Source organism: Symphalangus syndactylus, chromosome 19, assembly GCF_028878055.3.
Source record: "Symphalangus syndactylus isolate Jambi chromosome 19, NHGRI_mSymSyn1-v2.1_pri, whole genome shotgun sequence".
Lineage (NCBI taxonomy): Eukaryota > Metazoa > Chordata > Mammalia > Primates > Hylobatidae > Symphalangus > Symphalangus syndactylus.
The window spans coordinates 75770137-75789930 of record NC_072434.2 but is presented as its reverse complement, the minus strand read 5'-3'; the positions used below and the strand labels follow the sequence as shown (position 1 = coordinate 75789930).

Below are 19794 nucleotides of genomic sequence, written 5' to 3'. Positions count from 1 at the left end.
CTGTATTGAATTGGTTGGCTGTAGTAACAGAAAACAAAGCTTCTCTTGGAGAGATTAAAAAAAATCTACAAATTCATAGGACCAGGTGACAAGAATGGTATTTCTCTATGTGCTGGACTCACTGCCAGGGTGAATGGGTGTCATGTGGCTGGGAGGGATCACTTGAGTTTCCAAATATACTCCTCAGGCCATCAATCTCAAGATTCACTGGTATCCATGTGTTATCTGTTTTTTTGAAATCTAAATGTAACAGAGGCCAGGTAATCTGTGATCATCACTTAAGACACGGCTCACCAACACCCTTGGTCCCAAACACTGTTAACATTCTCTGACAGATTCAGGGTGTAAGTCAGCAATCTCGAAAACAGTCAGGAGGAAGAAGAAATATTTGACAGGAAAGTAAATGACTGAATTAAAACAAAATATTAAAAAGCATGAGGAGGAACGCAAGTGAAGTTAAGAGCTTTCCTAGAAGAAAAAAAAACACAAATAAGTAAAAATAATCTTCATAAGGAAAGCTCTTTATGAAATTAGAAAAGTCATCATTTGGCAATCATTAACATAATAATTAATTCAGGCAAAAATCATCAGTGGATGCAAAAATGAGCGAGGTAAAGTATGATGCAAAACAGGGTATTTAGCCATTTTCAAGGAGTCTTTTCACAAGATATTCATTAATTATAAACGGAAAAAATAATAACTTTATAGCAGAGAAATCTGGCAGTCATAACCATAACCAACTGACGGAAGTGAAACATCTCCAGTAATGAAACCAACAGGCACCATGCACTGCTGACACGATGCACTGAGAAGAATGCATCGCTTCCGGGGTGTTCCTAGCAAACGTACACAACCCAAGCCTAATACTGAGATAACATCACTCAAATTCAAACCATTTCACACTTCAAAATAATTAGCCTGTTCTTTAAAAAAAAAAAATTAGCGTGAAACACAAATACAATACTAAGGAATTATTTTAGATTAAAAGAGTCTAATATGGAAGTGGATACAGAAGAAAGTTGAACACTTTCTAGGATTTCTAGTGCAACACATGAGCTAGATTTTGTTTAGCTAGACAGGACATGACTGGGACAACTGGTGAAATGTGAGTCAGGTCTGTGTTACTAGTATTGGATCAATGTTAATTTCCTTATTTTGAACTTGTACCACAAGATAATGCCCTTAATTATAGGAAAAACACAGCAGAGTATTAGGAAAAGGATAAAGGAAATGCTGTAAGGGAATCTAGGTGAAGTATATACAGGAATTCTTTGTATTTCTTTTGTAACGTTACTGAATATCTGACATTAAGTTAGTCTATAAGTCTTACTTGACTAAGTTAGTCTGAAGCCTATAGGTCTGCAGTTAAAAGGAAACAAAAAAACAGAAAACAACCTTCAGAGATGCACATCCTCTTCTGCCTAGACTGGAGGCCTGATGATTAGGCCCTAGGCTTTTGATTGACCAAGTGAGCTGTCCTTGAGTTGATTAAATTGTGAGGGGTTGAAAAAGAGACTGTTTCTTTTTGTTTGTTTGTTTAATTTTAAGATGAGACTTTTTTTTTTTTTTTTTTTTTAACAATCAATACTCACTTTCTGAATACCTTCTTCATTTACACACACCTTCGAGAAAATCTGTTTAAATACTTTGCTCAGGGTGAAGGCAAAAAACCGAATGGCTCCAAGACGCAGTTTATGACTCATTTCATCTAAAATCTCACTAACTTCCTCTCGGAGGACATCCACAGATTGAAGGGATTCCTTGGAAAGCTAAAAGGAAAAGAAAAGCAGGAATAATTTCTAACAACAACAACAAAAAAGTCAGAAAGCTTTACTCAAACCAGTATGACTAGTTCCAAATAGATTAATCTTCTATAACTCAAAGATAGTGTCTTCTTAATTTAAATTGACATAACTTCCCAACACAGTCATAGTAGATAAATGAGCCTATTTAAAGAAGTTTAAAGGCCAGAAATTAAAATAAAAATGGCTTTCTAGGATAGCATTTTAGAGGGAAGAAAACACTTCACCTTTCCATTTGGTTTGTTAGTAAGTTTACATCTAAACTCTCTAAGATAAGTGGCTGCCCATGGTCTAGTGTCCTAGCAAACAGTGGCTTCTTTCAGTGTATTGCTGCAGCGCTCCACCATATGGCTCAATGCTATTACAAGGTAATATACAAGATCACATTGAAATTACTGACTCAGACTACATCAGATCTATCAAGTCACAGGCACACAAAGCCCCAAACTATCAAAGGATAATGAGTGAAATAAAGGATCTCACAATGGAACTTATTTTATTCATATGGCCCTCTAGCTCTTTTGTAAAGAAAACAAAATGTTTGCTGTGTGCTAGGACTGTCAAGGGCCTGGAGATGAGCAAGTCGGTTTCTATCCTTGAGGAAGCCCTGATTTGCCCATTTTCATTGTCCCCTAAACAAGCACGTTGAAATGAAGTCTGAAGGATAAGTAATCCTTATGCTTCCCAAAGGAGAGTGCTTTGCTTTAGGATGAGCTCAGAAGCTCAGAGGATGGGTGTTGGCACCCCAATTACATGTAGTGAAGAAGTATCTTATTCTTTTTTTTCATTGAGGTGAAATTCACACACTATAAAATTAATCTTTTTTTTTTTTTTTGAGATGGAGTTTTGCTCTTGCTGCCCAGGCTGGAGTACAATGGTGCGATCTCGGCTCACCGCAATCTCTGCTTCCCAGGTTCAAGCGATTCTCCTGCCTTAGCCTCCAGAGTAGCTGGGATTACAGGCATGTGCCACCATGCCCGGCTAATTTTGTATTTTTAGTAGAGATGGGGTTTCTCCATGTTGGTCAGGCTGGTCTTGAACTCCCGACCTCAGGTGATCCACCCGCCTCAGCCTCTCTAATTGCTGGGATTACAGGCTGAGCCACCAAGCCTGGCCAAATTAATCATTTTAAAGTGAACAATTCAGTGGTATTTAGTACGTTCACAAATGTTGTGCAACCACCATCTCTATCTTGCTGCATATCCTATCCTTTGGGGGGCTCAGTTCAACAGGGCTAACAGTGAGGAACTGGGATAACTCTTTCCTCTTACCTGTGTTCCTTTGTTTTACTCAGGTTACCTGAAACAGTGATTGTACCAAAAAAAAAAAAAGTTTATAAATATAGTCAGAAGAGAACTCATACTGAATGGACTGAAGACTAAATGAACTGTTGCGGAACTAAAGGCAGTGGCCACAGAATAATGAGAAAGTTTGAATGAGAAGTAAAGGGAGGACATGAATTAAAGCAAAAAATGCTCTCCCCAGATGCAAAAGTCCTGGATCTGTTTTTTTTGTTTTTATTAATTAGCATTCCACGTTCAAAAAATTGTGTTGGCTGGGCGCGGTGGCTCATGCCTGTAATCCCAGCATTTTGGGAGGCCGAGGCAGGTGGATCACGAGGTCAGGAGATCGAGACCATCCTGGCTAACATGGTGAAACCCCATCTCTACTAAAAAATAGAAAAAAAAAATTAGCCGGGCGTGGTGGTGGGCGCCTGTAGTCTCAGCTACTCGGGAGGCTGAGGCAGGAGAATGACGTGAACCTGGGAGGCGGAGCTCGCAGTGAGCCGAGATAGAGCCACTGCCTCCAGCCTGGGCGAGAGAGCGAGACTCTGTCTCAAACAAACAAAAAACTGCATTAAATACATATAACATAAAATATACCATTTTAACCATTTTTAAGTATACAGCTCAGTGGTGTTAAAGCCTCGGACCTGTTTACAGACCAAATAGAAGAAGTCCCCTGGGAGAAAGGCTGAAGATAGAGGGAAGGTAGCAGATGCATGCCAAAGGTCTCAGAAGAGGCTGGACGGGATGGCTTCCAGATCACAGGGGTGTGGCTACCTGTGACCAGGAGAGCAGGCACCTTATCTCTGAGACTGGACTAAAAGGGACAGATGGAAGAAGGGATCCTGAAGCTGCAGAATGTGGATCTGTGTAACTCACCCACTCTCCCAGGAGCAGCCAGACACCTGGTTATAGGAACAGAGAAGGTGAGTTGGCAGATTCCAGGCTGCTTTTTTTCCTGGTCAGTCTGGAAGGAAAGATTGCAAAGGAGAATTAAGGATGTTGGTGAAACAGCTACTCAGATAATCCTAACAACAGCTGGATAGGAAGAAAGGGCAGAGGGCAGAACCAAGTGAAAATGGAGGAATCAAGGGATTGGTAAGAGGGATGAATTTCAGGAAACACAGCCATGAAAGGAAGTATAACTGTAAACCTATGGAAATAGTTCAAGCCAGAGATGGTACAGAGCCAAACAAGGGTAATGACAGGTGCCAAAGAGAAGGGCAGGGCAGGGTGATGTTCAGTTTTGTTTTGGGCAACAGAATGGGTGGTGGGGCCATCCCTGAAATAGACACCACAGCTTAGGGATGGAAGGCAGTAGAGTACAGGGGCTAAGAATTAGTTAGCTATACAGATTCTGAGGTGTATGTGGGACATACAGATTAGATGTCCAGCAAAGAACTGGACAGTTGGAGATAAAAAGTCTGAACCCCAATAATCTAGGAACAGCTAGAGCTATTGACTGGATACCACCAAGCTATAGATGGAAAGTGAAATGATAAGAATGATGGATAAAATGGACCAGGGAGACAGCAGCAGGGAGGTAAGAAGTGTGAAGGTTCAACTCTGAGAAACACTTACGGGGCAGACAGAAGAACTTATGAAAGAGATCAATGAGGAACATCTAACAAGAGATGTCACAGAATAAAACCAGATGTCACAGAAGTCAAGGTAAGATGATCCTGAAGAAGAGAGTGTCTAACAATAAAAGACATAGCAAAAGACAACGTGGAAATGAAGGGGCCCCTTGGAGATCCATGGTAACCTTTACCAGATAAGCTTCAGCAATCTGCTAAAATTGGGACCTGAATGGAAAAGGAAGACACCACATGTAGCCCACTCTTCTGAGAAGCAGGAAAAGTAGGGAAAGAGGGAAACAAGGCAGAATACATGGCCAAGGGAGGACTTTCCCATAGGTGGAAAATCCTCATGCCACCTTGAGCCAGTGGAAAGGGCTGACAGGTAGGAAAGACAAGACCCTTGGGAATTAGAACAAAACGAAGAGATCAACAACACAGGTGAACAGGCTGGCTTGCTTAAAGGAAATGCTTTCTCCGTCACTGCAGCAGAGCAGAGGACAACCTGACTTCTTATTCTGTGCAATTAGGCTTTTCATTTGCCCAGCAGATACACCTTCACAGAAACTTAATGTAAGACTTAACAGATGAGCAATAGTCTTATAACTAACTCCTTGCTTCATTTTTCTGACTCTTCAGTCTCTTCTCCACATTATAAACTTGAGACATCTCTTAAATGCAAAAGTAATCACATCTTTCCTTGGCTAAGACCCCTTCAATGGCTACTATTGTATTCTGTGAGATAAAGGCAGACTGAGTTAGAAAGGTGGCAGCAGAGGTGGAAATACATAGACAGGAAGAGACATTTAAGAGAGAAAATTGGCTGGGTGCAGTGGCTCATGCCTGTAATCCCAGCACTTTGGGAGGCTGAGGCGGGCGGATCACGAGGACAGGAGATCGAGCCCATCCTGGCTAACAAGGTGAAACCCCGTCTCTACTAAAAATACAAAAAAATTAGCCGGGTGTGGTGGCGGTTGCCTGTAGTCCCAGCTACTCGGGAGGCCGAGGCAGGACAATGGTGTGAACCCGGGAGGCGGAACTTGCAGTGAGCCGAGATTGCGCCACTGCACTCCAGCCTGGGCAACAGAGTGAGACTCCCTCTCAAAAAAAAAAAAAAAAAAAAGAGAGAAAATTAGCAGTCTTAGTGACTGACAGTGTATGAAAGAAAAGCAAGAAGTTGAAGATGGCATCCAGATTTGTGGTGGTTTGGTCAACCAGTGCATGGAGGGTCCATTCCTGGAGACAGAGAAAACTGGGTGGGGGTAGGAGGTAATATATCTTAGACACCTGGCTCAGGGGTAGGGGTGGGAGGGGTAAAGAGTTTGACTTACACATCTTGAATTCGAGGTGCTTTGGAATTTCCAAGTGGATATTCTAGTAGACATATAAAAACAGATACATGAAACTCAAAAGAGATCTGGGGCTGAAAGAATAGATATTATTTATCTATGTTCTTATTATGTTCTTATTTATAATAGGGAGATGTCAGCATAAGGAAGGTACTTAAAATTCTGGCAATTAATAAAACCGCCCAGTGACTGCATAGAATAAAACCAGAGGCTGGAATAAAATCCTGATGAATTCCATCATTTAAAGAGACAGGCAAAGGAAAAGCCCATAAAAGCAAGTGAGGAATGATTAAAAAGATATGGGGCTTAGGGTGATGGTATGGTGTCATGGGAAGAAAGGAGAAAGAGCAAGAGCCAACGACTATTACAGCTTTGAAACAGGTAGAATTTACCCATAAGGAGGTCATTTACAACCTCAGAAAGAGCCATGATAGCGGATGAGAAACTGGATTCCAGCAAGGTGAGTACTAAATGAAGGGTGAGGAGGTGTGATGGTAAGCATGGACAACATGGCCAATTCTGAGCCAGGTACAGTGTCTCACACCTGTAATCCCAGCACTTTAGGAGGCCAAGGCAGGAGGATCGCTTGAGGCCAGCAGTTCAAGCTCAGCCTGGGCAACATAGCGAGATCCTGTCTCTACAAAAAAATTAAAAAAAATAAAACAAAAAAAGCTGGGCATGGTGACACATGTCTGTGGTCCAAGCTACTTAGGAGGCTGGGGCAGGAAGATTGCTTGAGCCCAGGAGTTCAAGGTTACAGTGAGCTATGATCATGCCACTGTACTCCAGCCTGGGTGACAGAGAGATCCTCTCTCTAAAGAATAAAACAAAACAAAAAACCCCCCATCAGTTTCTTAAAAGAGGAGGAGAGAGGTAGAGGTGCAGGAAGAAAGACACAGGCAGTAACTAGAGAAGGCATGGGGTTAAAGCATGTAGGTCTATTTAAGCTGGGAGAGAAGTAAATATGCTAAATGCTGATGGGAGAAGAGCTAATAAAGAAGTAGTTGAAGAAATATGAAGGGATAGTCAGGAGAGCAAAGTTCCTGAGGATGAGGGAGAGGGTGGAATTTAGAACAAAGGAATAGGGTAGGCATTAAACTCAAACAGGAGAAGGGGTTCCTTCTATTTTAACAGGAGAAAATAATGAGTACTGGATGCAGGTAAATTGGTAGATCTGATCACAGGAAGCTGAGAGAGCACTAATAATAGTTTAAATTTTCTTTGTGGTCGGGGGCAGTGGCTCGCACCTGTAATCCCAGTGCTTTGGGAGGCCGAGGTGGGCGGATTACCTGAGGTCAGGAGTTCAAGACCAGCCTGGCCAACATGGTGAGACCCCATCTCTACTGAAAATACAAAAAATTAGCCAGGCGCAGTGGTGGATGCCTGTAATCCCAGCTACTTGGGAGGCTGAGGCAGGAGAATTGTTTGAACCTGGGAGGTGGAGATTGCAGTGAACCGAGATTGTGCACTGCACTCCAATCTGGGAGACAGAGGGAGACTCTGTCTCAAAAAAAAAAAAATTTTTTTTTTTTGGCCGGACGCAGTGGCTCACACCTGTAATCCCAGCACTTTGGGAGGCCAAGGCGGGTGGATCACGAGGTCAGGAGATCAAGACCATCCTGAGTAACACGGTGAAACCCCGTCTCTACTAAAAATACAAAAAAAAAAATTGACTGGGCATGGTGGCGGATGCCTGTAGTCCCAGCTACTAGGGAGGCTGAGGCAGGAGGATGGTGTGAACCCAGGAGGTGGAGCTTGCAGTGGGCCGAGATCGCGCCACTGCCTTCCAGCCTGGGTGACAGAGCGAGACTCCGTCTCAAAAAAAAAAAAATTTTTTTTTCTTTGTGACACAGGAAGAAAAACCATCTGCTGAGAGTAAGAGGAGGAGGCAGGGTTGGAAGTTCAAGGAGAGTGGGGCTGCTAAAACTGTCATTTTGGAGAATGAAAAACAGTTCACTAGGGAAACAGAATTACTGGGGAATATGGAAGGCCCAGTTGTGCTGCCTAATTATGAATTTGTACGATTCCAATCTATCTTAGTTTATGTGATTTTTCTCAGCAGCACAGCCAAGTCAGAGAAACACTGGCCTGAATAAGATCTTTTAAATTGGTAACACTTAACCTGAGTGTGCATTAGAATTATTTGAGGAGCTTTAAAAAAAAGCAGAAGAAAGGCTGGGCGTGGTGGCTCATGCCTGTAATCCAGCACTTTGGGAGGCCGAGGTGGGCAGATCACCTGAGGTCAGGAGTTCAAGACCAGCCTGGCCAACATGGTGAAACCCTGTCTCTACTAAAAATACAAAAATTAGCCGGGTGTGGTGGCAGGCGCCTGTAATCTCAGCTACTCAGGAGAGAGAGAGATGCCTGGGTCCTATCCCAGACCAGTTAAATCAGAATCTCTGTAGATGGGACCATGGCCTCATTTTTAAAAACTTGCAACAAATCTTGATTGAATGTCTACTATGTGTTAGGCACTGGGAATATGGCAGTGAAAAAAGAGACAGGAATTCTTGCCTTCATGGAGTTTAGCTCCTAGTAGATAATAATAGTAACTTTTGCAAAAGTTCTCCAAGTGCTTCTATAAGGAAGAACTGCTGTTGTTAGCATCTAATTAATGAGGAAACTTGACTTCATTTATGAAATAGGCCCAACCTGATAAAACTGATAGCTTCTCCAGGATATGAAAGGCCAATAAAAACAAAGGATTAGGAGCACAGCTCATATGTCCAAATCAAGAAAACGGAGAGCAGAGATAAAAATGTTCCCAAGGCCACAAACCTGAACAAACTCCAGTTAAAAGTTAAAAAAGCAAGATCTCTACAGGTCAGCCTTAGAGCATGAGAGGCAAATTTAAAGCTTGACAACTGTCTTTCTTCTTCACTAATTAGAAACCAGAGCAGATTCCAAGAGGTCAGAGAGGAAGTTGCAGAACAAATATGGTATAACTTGAAGTCTGGAGCAATACTCCTAAAGACAAGACTGAAGACATCTCTAGTAAAAACTGGAGGTAGGCTGGGTGCAGTGGCTCACACCTGTAATCCCAGCACTTTGGGAGGCCGAGGCAAGCAGATCACAAGATCAGGAGATCGAGAACATCCTGGCTAACATGGTGAAACCCGTCTCTACTAAAAAATACAAAAAATTAGCTGGGCGTGGTGGCTGGCGCCTGTAGTCCCAGCTACTTGGGAGGCTGAGGCAGGAGAGTGGTGTGAACCCAGGCGGCGGAGCTTGCAGTGAGCCGAGATCGTGCCACTGCACTCCAGCTCGGGCAACAGAGTAAGACTCCGTCTCAAAAAAAACAAAACAAAACAAAATAAAAAAAAAAACTGGAGGTAACAGGCAAAGTCAGGGAGAGGCCTTAAACATGAACGGAGTCAGTTCTGTCTACGGGGAAGATGAGAGTGAGCCACAATCTACATGAATAAAGAAGCAGCGCCAAATGTTAACATTTGGTAACCAACATCAAGCAAGAATACTGCAATTCTGAATGAGTTCACCCTCCTTACAAGAACACACTAGTTGCATGCATGCTTGTTTTCCTTTAAGACATTTACAGAGGACCAAAAGAAAAAAAAAAGGAGACAGCACAGTCCTTAGAGGAATTTCTTAGGAACATTTTCTCTTCTGACCAGGAAAAAAATGAGGGCATGGAGCAATAGGAGACTGCTGCTAGCAAAAATGAGGCCAGTCATTCCATGCCACACTCCCAAAGCTATGAAGAGGATCTGGGCGGGACCAAGCCCCAGGCCAGCAACGGCTGCAATGCATCCATTTATCCACCTGTGGGCCTATGACCATACAAGCACCTAGGTGATAGGACGTGGAGGGCTAGCGATCAGGAAGCTCCTGCCCACCAAATACCTTCCTTTTGATGTCTTCAAATCACACAGCTATAACAGAACTTAAGCTTCCCTCCCAAACTGGTTCCCTCTTAAGTTCCCTATTTCAGTGAATGGCTTTATCATCCTTGATTCTTTCTTTTCCTTCCATTCCTACACCCAACTGGTCATAAATGAAGTAGACCCCACCTCTCAAATCCCTTAAATCTGTCCATTTCTCTGTTTCTACAACCACTCCCTAGTCTAGGCAACTATGACTGCACAAAGGGATTATTCCAAGAGCATTACAAGCAGACCTCCTGTCTAGTTTTAGCAGAATGGTTTTTCTAAAATATTAGCCGATTGTGTCACACTGTATCTTGAAACCTTTCAACATCTTTGCACTGTACTAGGATAAAATACAATCCAACATGGTTTACAAAGTCCTTCACAACATGACCCTCTTACCTCTCTAGGCTTATTTCTTATTATCATCCCTTCTTTGCCCTTTGGTCTAGTCATACTGAACTAGTTTCAGTACAGTGAAAGTAAACTTTTTGCAAAAGTTCTACAGGTGATTCTAAGGGGAAGCCAGTGTTGAGAACCACTGTTGTTAGCATCTAATTGATGAGGAAACTTAAATGCACTTAATGGAATAGGCTCAACCTATCTCCTACCAGAGAAAACTGATAGCTTCTCCAAGAGAAAAGTACAAGTCTTTTCATGGCTTCGGTCCTTAAAATAAGCCAGTGGCTCCCAAACTTTGCTATACTTTGGAATCACCTGGGCTTCTATAAAAACTACTGATATTCCCTTCCCTGGCATTTTTATTTAATTGGCATGGGGATGATATGGGGATTTTGAAAAGCTCCCTGGGTAATGCTAATGTGGAGGTTTGAAAACCACGGGAATAAGTTATTTGTTTGGCTTGAATACTCTTTCCCCACTTCACCTGCAAAATCTCTAATTACCTTTTAGGCCTCATTAAAAAAGTCACTTCCTTGACTGCCTACACCAAATGAGTTGCCCCTATAATTAATTAGCATCCCTGCACACTGGGCTCCCACTAGCATGTCTCGCATCGTATTTCATTTATGCCCAGACGACATATTTCACTTATGCTCAACTCGCTCACTGTTAGACCTCTAGTCTAGTGTCTAGCAAAAGGCTAACACACACGGATACAGTAAGTATTTGATAAATGTGATGAATACAGCTCAGCCTAAAAGGATATATTAAAGATAGCAAAATAAGTTATAGAATCAAGAACTTGTTGACAATGAACAAATCTGGCCATGATTGAAGAGGGAATCACTTACCTGTTTAATGACATAATGAATCTCCTCAGAATTGAGAACACTACATTTAATATCAATTGGTTTACACGGAGTAATTCCCTTATAGACAAGAGGTGTGTAGCATTTCATTGCAAATTTCAAGTCACTGACATGCCTCCTCTCTTCTAAAATATCTTCAAACTCATCCCACTTTTTGAGCTCCTTCTGTGGATAAGGAAAGAAAGTAATGAGCACATACTGTAAAATAAATCAGGACAGATTAAAGACTACATTGGTAAGGTTTCATCTTTGACAAAATTTTACTCTATGACATATGAACAGGAGCAGAGTGTTCTGATGTTAGATTTTCATATAGTAAGAAAAAGAGATGTAAAGAAAATTAGGATCAATAAATTGATACTGAGTTATCATAATATTTTATTATATTTCTGATTGCTATCATTGCCAGTATCTCTTTGTGAAATTTAATGAAGACAGCAAAGATGAGACATTAAGCCCTAGAGTAATCTGATCAACTTTACATGGTTTCATCTGCCACACTGACAAACTTGTTTCGTTTGCCTCTACTTAGCTTTAAAAATTACATTAAAACACACATTTGAAACCCAAATTATATAAAATAAAACAAAACCATATGGGTGCAAACAAAAGGAAAAATCATTCCAGAAACAAGCGCTCCAATAAAAGGTACTATTGAGCAGTATACTGCTATGATAACTTTCTTTTCTTTAAGACAAGAGCTCATTCTCTTGCTCAGGCTGGAGTACAGTGACACTTTTACATAGCTCACTACAGCCTTGAACTCCTAAAGCAATCCTCCCTCCTGCCTCAGCCTCTCGAGTAGCTAGGATTACAAATGCATACCACCAAGCCCAGCTAATTCTTAATTTTTTTTGTAGAGACAGAGAGTCTTGGCTGGGTGTGGTGGCTCATGCCTATAATTCCAGCACTTTGGGAGGCTAATCTCAATCCTCTGCACTTCAAACAGGATTGCTTGAAGCTAGGCATTCAAGGCCAGCCTGGGCAACATAGCAAGACCCCATCTCTACAAAATAAAATATAATAATAATAATAATAATAAAGAGGTACAGTCTTGCTCTGTTGCCCAGGCTGGTCTCAAACTCCTGGCTCAAGCAATCCTCCTGCCTCGGCCTCCCAAAGTGCTGGGATTACAGGTGTGAGCTATTGTGTTTGGCCTGTGACAAATTTTTTATTTCTTATTCGGCCCCTGCCATTCAGCTTCTATCCAACCAGCCCCTGAAACTGTCTTTACAAGTCTACCAATGACTTCTGAATTGTTAATTTTTTAAAAAGTACTTTTCTGATTACAAAAGCGGTAGTAATGATAATAATTATAGCTAACCATGTATAATTGCTTACAAAGAGTCAGGACACTTGTCATATGTGCTGACACTAAAGTGTTAGGTGCATTCTAAATGCTTTAGAGGCTTAGGCACCACTCTTCTATGAAAGCTCTCCCAGAGTCCCGGATGGAATCATTCATATTTTCCCTGTCACTTCTTTTCCTACTATCTGCATCTATTATGGTATGTATCCCACAACACTGTAATTGTTTGCATGTCTGTCTCCCTGCTAAAATGAAATCATCTCGAATATAGGAAAGTTCATTTCCTCTTTGTATTTCCAACATCTGGTTGTATGTGGAATATAGCAAAATTGGTCAATAACTGAACTCAATAACTGAAAGACGAAATGTTGAGGTAATAGAAGAAAATACAGAATGTTAACTGAGACCACAATTTGGCATAAGAATATAAGTGGAAGCAAATAGCATTTATGAGGAGTTTATAAAAGGGTGGCAGGTGAAACATGCAAACATGAACATTTTTATGTCCATATATAGAGAGACTATATGAAGGAAAGGTCTTTTCACTGTTGGAGTTCTCATGTAAAGTTGCAATCCTTGTAATAAATACTCTTGCTTATAAGGCTGGAAAACCTTCTCAAATCCCACATTTCTCATTAATAAATATATAGTTGTATCAGTTTGAGCTCTATAGACTGCAGCCAACTACCATTATATAATTTTAGGGCTTAAAAACAAGAACTTCCCATTTAGTGGTCCTGGGAGTCGAAGGAGAAAAGGATCAGAATCAGCTGGGGATATACGTATACACATATACAGTCATGCACTGCTTAACAACAGAGATATTCTCTGAGAAATGCATTGGTAGGCAATTTCAGCATTGTGCAAACATCACAGTGTGTTTACACAAACTCAGATGGTAGGGCCTACTACATACCTAGGCTATATATATTATAGTGGTTAGCCTATTGCTCCTAGGCTACAAACCTGTACAGCATATTACTGTACTGAATGCTATAAGCGATTGTAACACAATGGTACGTATTTACACATATAAAGACAAAAAGGATACAGCAAAAATACAATATTATAATCTTATGGGACCACCATCATATATTGACTAAAACATTGTTATGCATCATATGACTCTGTGTGTGTTTGTGTGTGTGTGTTTATATGTATACGTAGTTGACCCTTAAACAACACACATTTGAACTGCACAGGTCTACTTACACGAGGATTTTTAAATTTAAGTTTTTTTTTCTTTCAATAGAGACGGGGGTCTCGCTATGTTGCCCATGCTGGTCTCAAACTCCTGAGCTCAAATTATCTTCCCACCTCGGCCTCCCAAAGCGCTGGATTACAGGTGTGAACCACCACGTCTGGCCTATATGAGGATTTTCTGCTTCTGCCACTCCTGAGAGGGCAAATCCAACCTCTCCTCTTCCTCAGCCTACTCAATGTGAAGTGACGAGGATGAAGTGGATTAATGACAATCCACTGCCACTTGATGAATAGTAAATATATTTTCTCTTTCTTATGATTTTCTTAGTAACATTTTCTTTTCTCTAGCATACTTTATTAAGAATACAGTACATAATACACATAACATATAAAATAAGCCTTAATGAATTGCTTATGTTATCAGCTAGGTCAACAGTAGGTTACTACTAATGAAATTTTTGGAGAGTCAAAAGTTATTTGTGAATTTTCGACTGTGCAGAGGGTTGGTGCCCCAACTCCCATGTTGTTCAAAGGTCAACTGTACATATATAAACATAGACATGTATGGGAGCGAGGGAGTCTTCAGGATAAGAACCCCTAAGGGAAACTAGCAGGCATGTATACTTTGAAAAAGCTTGCCAAATATGATCATCTACAATCCTTCTGTGGTTCTGTTACTTGCAAGGTGGACTTACATCAAGTCCACCTGTCTTAGCATATGACCCCAGGCTCTTCATGACCCCCACCTCCTGCCTCATGACCATTCCTCTTAATCCAAGAGTCCAGCTATGCCAAGACCTGCAGTTCCCTAAACAAACTATGTGTTCCCAGATCTCTGTTCAAGTTGCACCCTCTACAGAATAGCATTCATTCTCAAATATTTGAATGCCTATGTGCTTGACACTGTGGTATGTGCTGAGGATACAGTGGTGATCAAGAGAGAGACAGTCTCTTTTATGAAGAACAAGGTGGATTGTGGTACTAGTTATTGAGAGGGGCATTTACAAATGCTCCTTCCGCACTGTTCACCTGGGAAATACTCAGCCATGAACCAGAGCTTGTGTTTACCTCTTCTGTGTCCCATATTCTGGTTCTCCCCTTTACCTAGATTGAATAGGTCATCCTTTCCTTTCAGTCTTTACTGAACCCTCAATAATTGGATTTTCAAGATGGTCTCTAAAACACTTCATTAAACTTGTATTTAGTGCCTGCCTTACAAGACTGTGAACTTCTTTTTTTTTTTTTTTTGAGACGGAGTCTCGCTCTGTTGCCCAGGCTGGAGTGCAGTGGCGCAATCTCGGCTCACTGCAAGCTCCGCCTCCCGGGTTCACGCCATTCTCCTGCCTCAGCCTCTCCGAGTAGCTGGGACTACAGGTACCTGCCACCACGCCCGGCTAATTTTTTGTATTTTTAGTAGAGACGGGGTTTCACCGTGGTCTCAATCTCCTGACCTCGTGATCCGCCCGCCTCGGCCTCCCCAAGTGCTGGGATTACAAGCCTGAGCCACCACGCCCAGCCGACTGTGAACTTCTTATCTGGTAGATAAGGTGTCCTATATATTTCTATACTCCCAGTTTCTAGTAGGAAGTCAAGCCACTGTAGAATGAAAAAATAAATTACAGAATGAAGTCACTTTTTGAACGCTGTCGATGATGGCTCTTCAGTATTCATAGTATAAGGCTCAAATCTCCCCATTCTGGCCCTTACTCAATGTCGACTCAAGCGGGGTTTTTTTTTTTTTTTTTTTTTTTTTGAGATGGAGTCTCTCTCTGTCACCCAGGCTGGAGTGCAGTGGCACAATCTCGGCTCACTGCAAGCTCCACCTCCCGGGTTCATGCCATTCTCCTGCCTCAGCCTCCCGAGCAGCTGGGACTACAGGTGCCCGCCACCATGCCCGGCTACTTTTTTGTATTTTTAGTAGAGACGAGGTTTCACCATGTTAGCCAGGATGGTCTTGATCTCCTGACCTCGTGATCCACCTGCCTAGGCCTCCCAAAGTGTGGGGATTACAGGAGTGAGCCACCGCGCCCAGCCGAATCCAGTAGTTTTTAACTCAGGCTGCACATTAAAATAACCTGGGGGCACTTCAAAATAAATACTGATATTCAGGTTCCACCTCTAGAGATTTCTGATTAATTTGGTCTGTGAGTGTTGCTTAGCTGTCAGAATTCTTTTTAAAAATACTCCAAGTGATTCCTATGTGCAGCTAGGGTTGAGTGTTCCTGCTCATTATTGGCCTTCCCTATACCATGCTTAAGAAGTTTTTACTATCATTAAGTAAGCAAATTTACATGGCTACTCACTCAGGAACATAACACAAAGAAGAACCCAAGTAAGCCTTAGGGGAACTCTCTCTCCCCCATCTTACTTAGTAGAGCAGGCCTCTCCCTATTGCTAGTGAAATAGGCCTTTCTTATACCTCTCTTTTAACCGCTTTGGAGTATCCATTCATTCAACAGATAGTGACTGAGAGCTCACAGTGTACCAGGCACTGTTTTACAGGCTGTGAATACAGCATGAACAAGGCAGGCAGGGACTGCACTGAGAGCCTACATGTCGTTATGGAAAGACAGACAACAAATAAACAAGGTAAATTCATTTAGTGATACCACCAGTAGTATGTTGGTCAATGTTTAACCATTTAACGCTTGATATGGGAGAGCTCTGAGTTATAGCATTTGTCAGTTTTTGTGGGATATACGCTCCCACCAGGGCAGATTTAAAGCTACCAATCTGACCCCAGCAAACGCAAAGCTGGGGAGAAATGAGCAGTAGCACACAGTTATACAGGATCTCCACCTTCCAGCACGATAGACAAATAATCTCAAGAGCACAGGTAATAGTATAATAATGAGAAAATGCTAAGTTTTCAGTATTATTACCTTTTTTAAAAACAGGATTTAATCATAAATTTATATAATTTAATATTTAATTTTTTTTTTGAGACAGAGTTTCACTCTTGTTGCCCAGGCTGGAGTGCAATGGCACAATCTCAGCTCACTGCAACCTCCGCCTCCCAGGTTCAAGTGATTCTCCTGCCTCAGCCTCCCGAGTAGCTGGGATTACAGGCATGCGCCACCATGCCCAGCTAATTTTGTGTCTTTAGTAGAGACGGGGTTTCTCCATGTTGGTCAGGCTGGTTGCGAACTCCCGACCTCAGGTGATCTGCCCGCTTCAGCCTCCCAAAGTGCTGGGATTACAGGCGTGAGCCACAGTGCCTGGCTATTTAATTTTTAATAATGGCTGTGTTTTAAGAATGGGCTCACAAACTTCATGAAAATTTAACAATCAGCTCTTGCAAGCCAATAGAAGACTGCTGTAGCACACCACTGGAAAGAGAATATAAGGAAAATAAAGCTGGGGTCAGGGGATGGTGGCTCACCCTATAATCCCAGTGATTCGGGAGGCCAAGGCAAGAGGGTCAATTGCTTGAGACCAGAAGTTTGAGACCAGGTTGGCAACATATTGAGGCCCTGTCTCTATACAAAATAAAAAAAAATCAGTCAGGCGTGGTGGTATGCGCCTACAGTCCTAGCTACTAGGAGGTTGAGGAGGGAGGATCACTTGAGCTTAAGAGTTGGAGGTCACAGTGAGCTATGATTGTGCCACTGCACTCCACCCTAGGTGACAGAGCGAGATCCTGGCTCTAAAAATAATTAATTAGAAAGCCAAAAATTAAAAAAAAAAAAAAGAAAATTAGGCAACTAATGAGGAATAGTGATTGGAGAGCTGTTTTAGATTCAATGGTTGTGGAAGGCCTCTCTGAGGAAGTGATATTTGAGTTGGGACCTCAATAATACAAAGAGCCAGCAATAAAACTTCAGAGAAGACATAGCATGCCACACAGAAGGGACTATGAGCATTCAAGGGAAGAGCATGTTTACTGTCTGAGAAACAGAAGGCCAGGGTGGCTAAAGCCCAGTGAACAAGAAGATTAGTAAAGTCAGAGCAATAGCAGTTAAGAGATCATGTACAGTCTTGTGGGACACTGTAAGGCATCTGGATCTTTCACTTGGACTTTAACAGGAAGTCATCATCTGGATTATGGCACACCAGTGGTTACCCATCCTCAGTCTTCTTTTCATTCTAGGGTCTCACTGAATGATTTCAGGTTCACTGATGGCTACAGATACAACCTACTTGCTGAAAAATCTATACATTTAGGCCAGATTCCCTCTCTTGCTCTGGCACCATATTTCTAACTCTACTTGGATCTCTTCCAAACACCATGGAATGTATCTGGCCCATAACATGATAATCCACAAGTTAAAAATCATTATATTTCTCTCTTACATCACAAACTGAACATACCCCAAACTGAATTCTATTACCCTGACCAAACCTGCTCCTCTCCCCATATTTCTTATCAATGAAAGGCATCATCATCTGCCCAGTTGCCAAATCATAGAAACCCAACAGTGAACTTCAGATTATGCTATTTTCCTTAGCCACCACATTCAAATGGTTCCAAAGGCTGATAATTTACTGTCCTAAATATCACACAAATTCATCAATTTCCCTTCTTTCCGGGCTCACTGTTACTGCTTCATTACTTCTCTGGATTACTGCAATAGCATTCTAACTGATCTCCACTTTTATGCATCAGATTCCCTCCCCAACCTGATTCTCTTCCTACAGTCTCTACTTAGGCAAAACAGGTTACCTATACAGATAATCACACCAGAAACCTACAGTCTTCTCAGACTTTCAAAAATATAAATGTACTTTCAAAGGCCAAGGCAGGTGGATCACTTGAGACCAGGAGTTCGACACCAGCCTGGCCAACATGGTGAAACTCCGACTCTACTAAAAATACAAAAATTAGCTGGGTGTGGTGGCAGGCAACTGTAAGCCCAGCTACTTGGGATGTTGAGACAGGAGAATCCCTTGAACCCTGGAGATGGATGGAGGTTGCAGTGAGCCAAGATCGTGCCATTACACTCCAGCCTGGGTGAGAGTGAGACACCATGTCAAAAAAAAAAATACATATACACATATATATTTTTATATATACATATATGTGTATACACACACACATATATGTAACATTAAGATCTCCCATAAAGTTAAGATTTTATCCCTAAGGATATGTAAACATGACACACATAATTTCTTTAGGAAATATCTGCCTACTTCCTTACTTTGTTTCTCATGTCTCCTTTCTTCCACGCAAATCTAACTAACTAATTCTAACCCCAAATATGCAAGGGAGTAGTTTTTTTACATCAATGTCTAGGACAGTTTTCCTCTCCCTCATCTGCCATTCATAGCTCAAAAACTCAGCTCAGGCCACGCGCAGTGGCACATGCCTGTAATTCCAGCACTTTGGGAGGTGAGTAGATCACTTGAGGTCAGGAGTTCAAGACCAGCCTGACCAACACGGTGAGACCTTGTCTTTACTAAAAATACAAACATTAGCAGGGTGTGGTGGCGTGTGCCTAAAATCCCAGCTACTTGGGAGGCTGAGGCAGGAGAATTGCTTGAGCCCCGGAGATGGAGGTTGCAGTGAACCAAGATCGAGCCACTGTTCTCCAGCCTGGCAACACAGCAAGGCTGTCTCCAAAACAAAACAAAACAAAAAAAAAAAAAAGAAAAAAGGAAGATCAGCTCAGATATCACCTTTTCTTAGAAACCTTCTCCAAGTTCCCAAACTGGTCCGGTGCCCCTTCTTGTCTCTCCCACAACACGCTGTGCGTGCTTCAATCATTGCCCTTATCATACTTAACTATAATTATTTGTTTATTTTTATGACTTTTTGTGCCCTTAAAGGCAGAGCCTGGATCTGTAACTTCTATATCTTAGAAACTGAGAATAATGAGTAGGATACTGTATATATTCCTAATGTTTGCTGCAATCAGCAGTATCTTCTATGCTTCTAAAGTGCTACTTTTAGATCAGAGTATTACACAATAACAGTGTAGCTAGGGAAATAAAAACAGCCTGAAGTACTAAGAAAAAGTAAGGTTACCATGGAAGTAAAGGTTATCCAGTCACAAAACAGTAGTGAGAACTACCAGTAAAGAGAGGGTTGCTGTCCAGCATCAGAACTACAGAATGCTCAGATACGACTGCCATAGTTTTTCACATGAAAAAGTGGACTCAAGTCTCATTAA

General features: G+C 41.8%; 1 protein-coding gene across 4 annotated transcripts in view; it reads right to left on the bottom strand.

Annotated features, from left to right (window-relative positions):
• The window catches only part of GNPAT (glyceronephosphate O-acyltransferase), a 37551-nt gene that overhangs the window by 16088 nt on the left and 1669 nt on the right, over nt 1–19794 (bottom strand). Inside the window, exons 1-3 of one of the 4 annotated variants that reach the window (XM_055234490.2) lie at nt 11152–11300; nt 3968–4055; nt 1593–1769 (exon numbers count right to left, since the gene is read on the bottom strand). In XM_055234490.2, coding sequence (XP_055090465.1) covers nt 1593–1703 — 111 coding nt within the window. In that variant the 5' untranslated portion in view covers nt 1704–1769; nt 3968–4055; nt 11152–11300. Of the gene's footprint in view, nt 1–1592; nt 1770–3967; nt 4056–11151; nt 11335–19794 lie in introns of those variants that run through there. The other 3 variants (XM_055234487.2, XM_063614010.1, XM_055234489.2) reach the window with 3 other exon arrangements.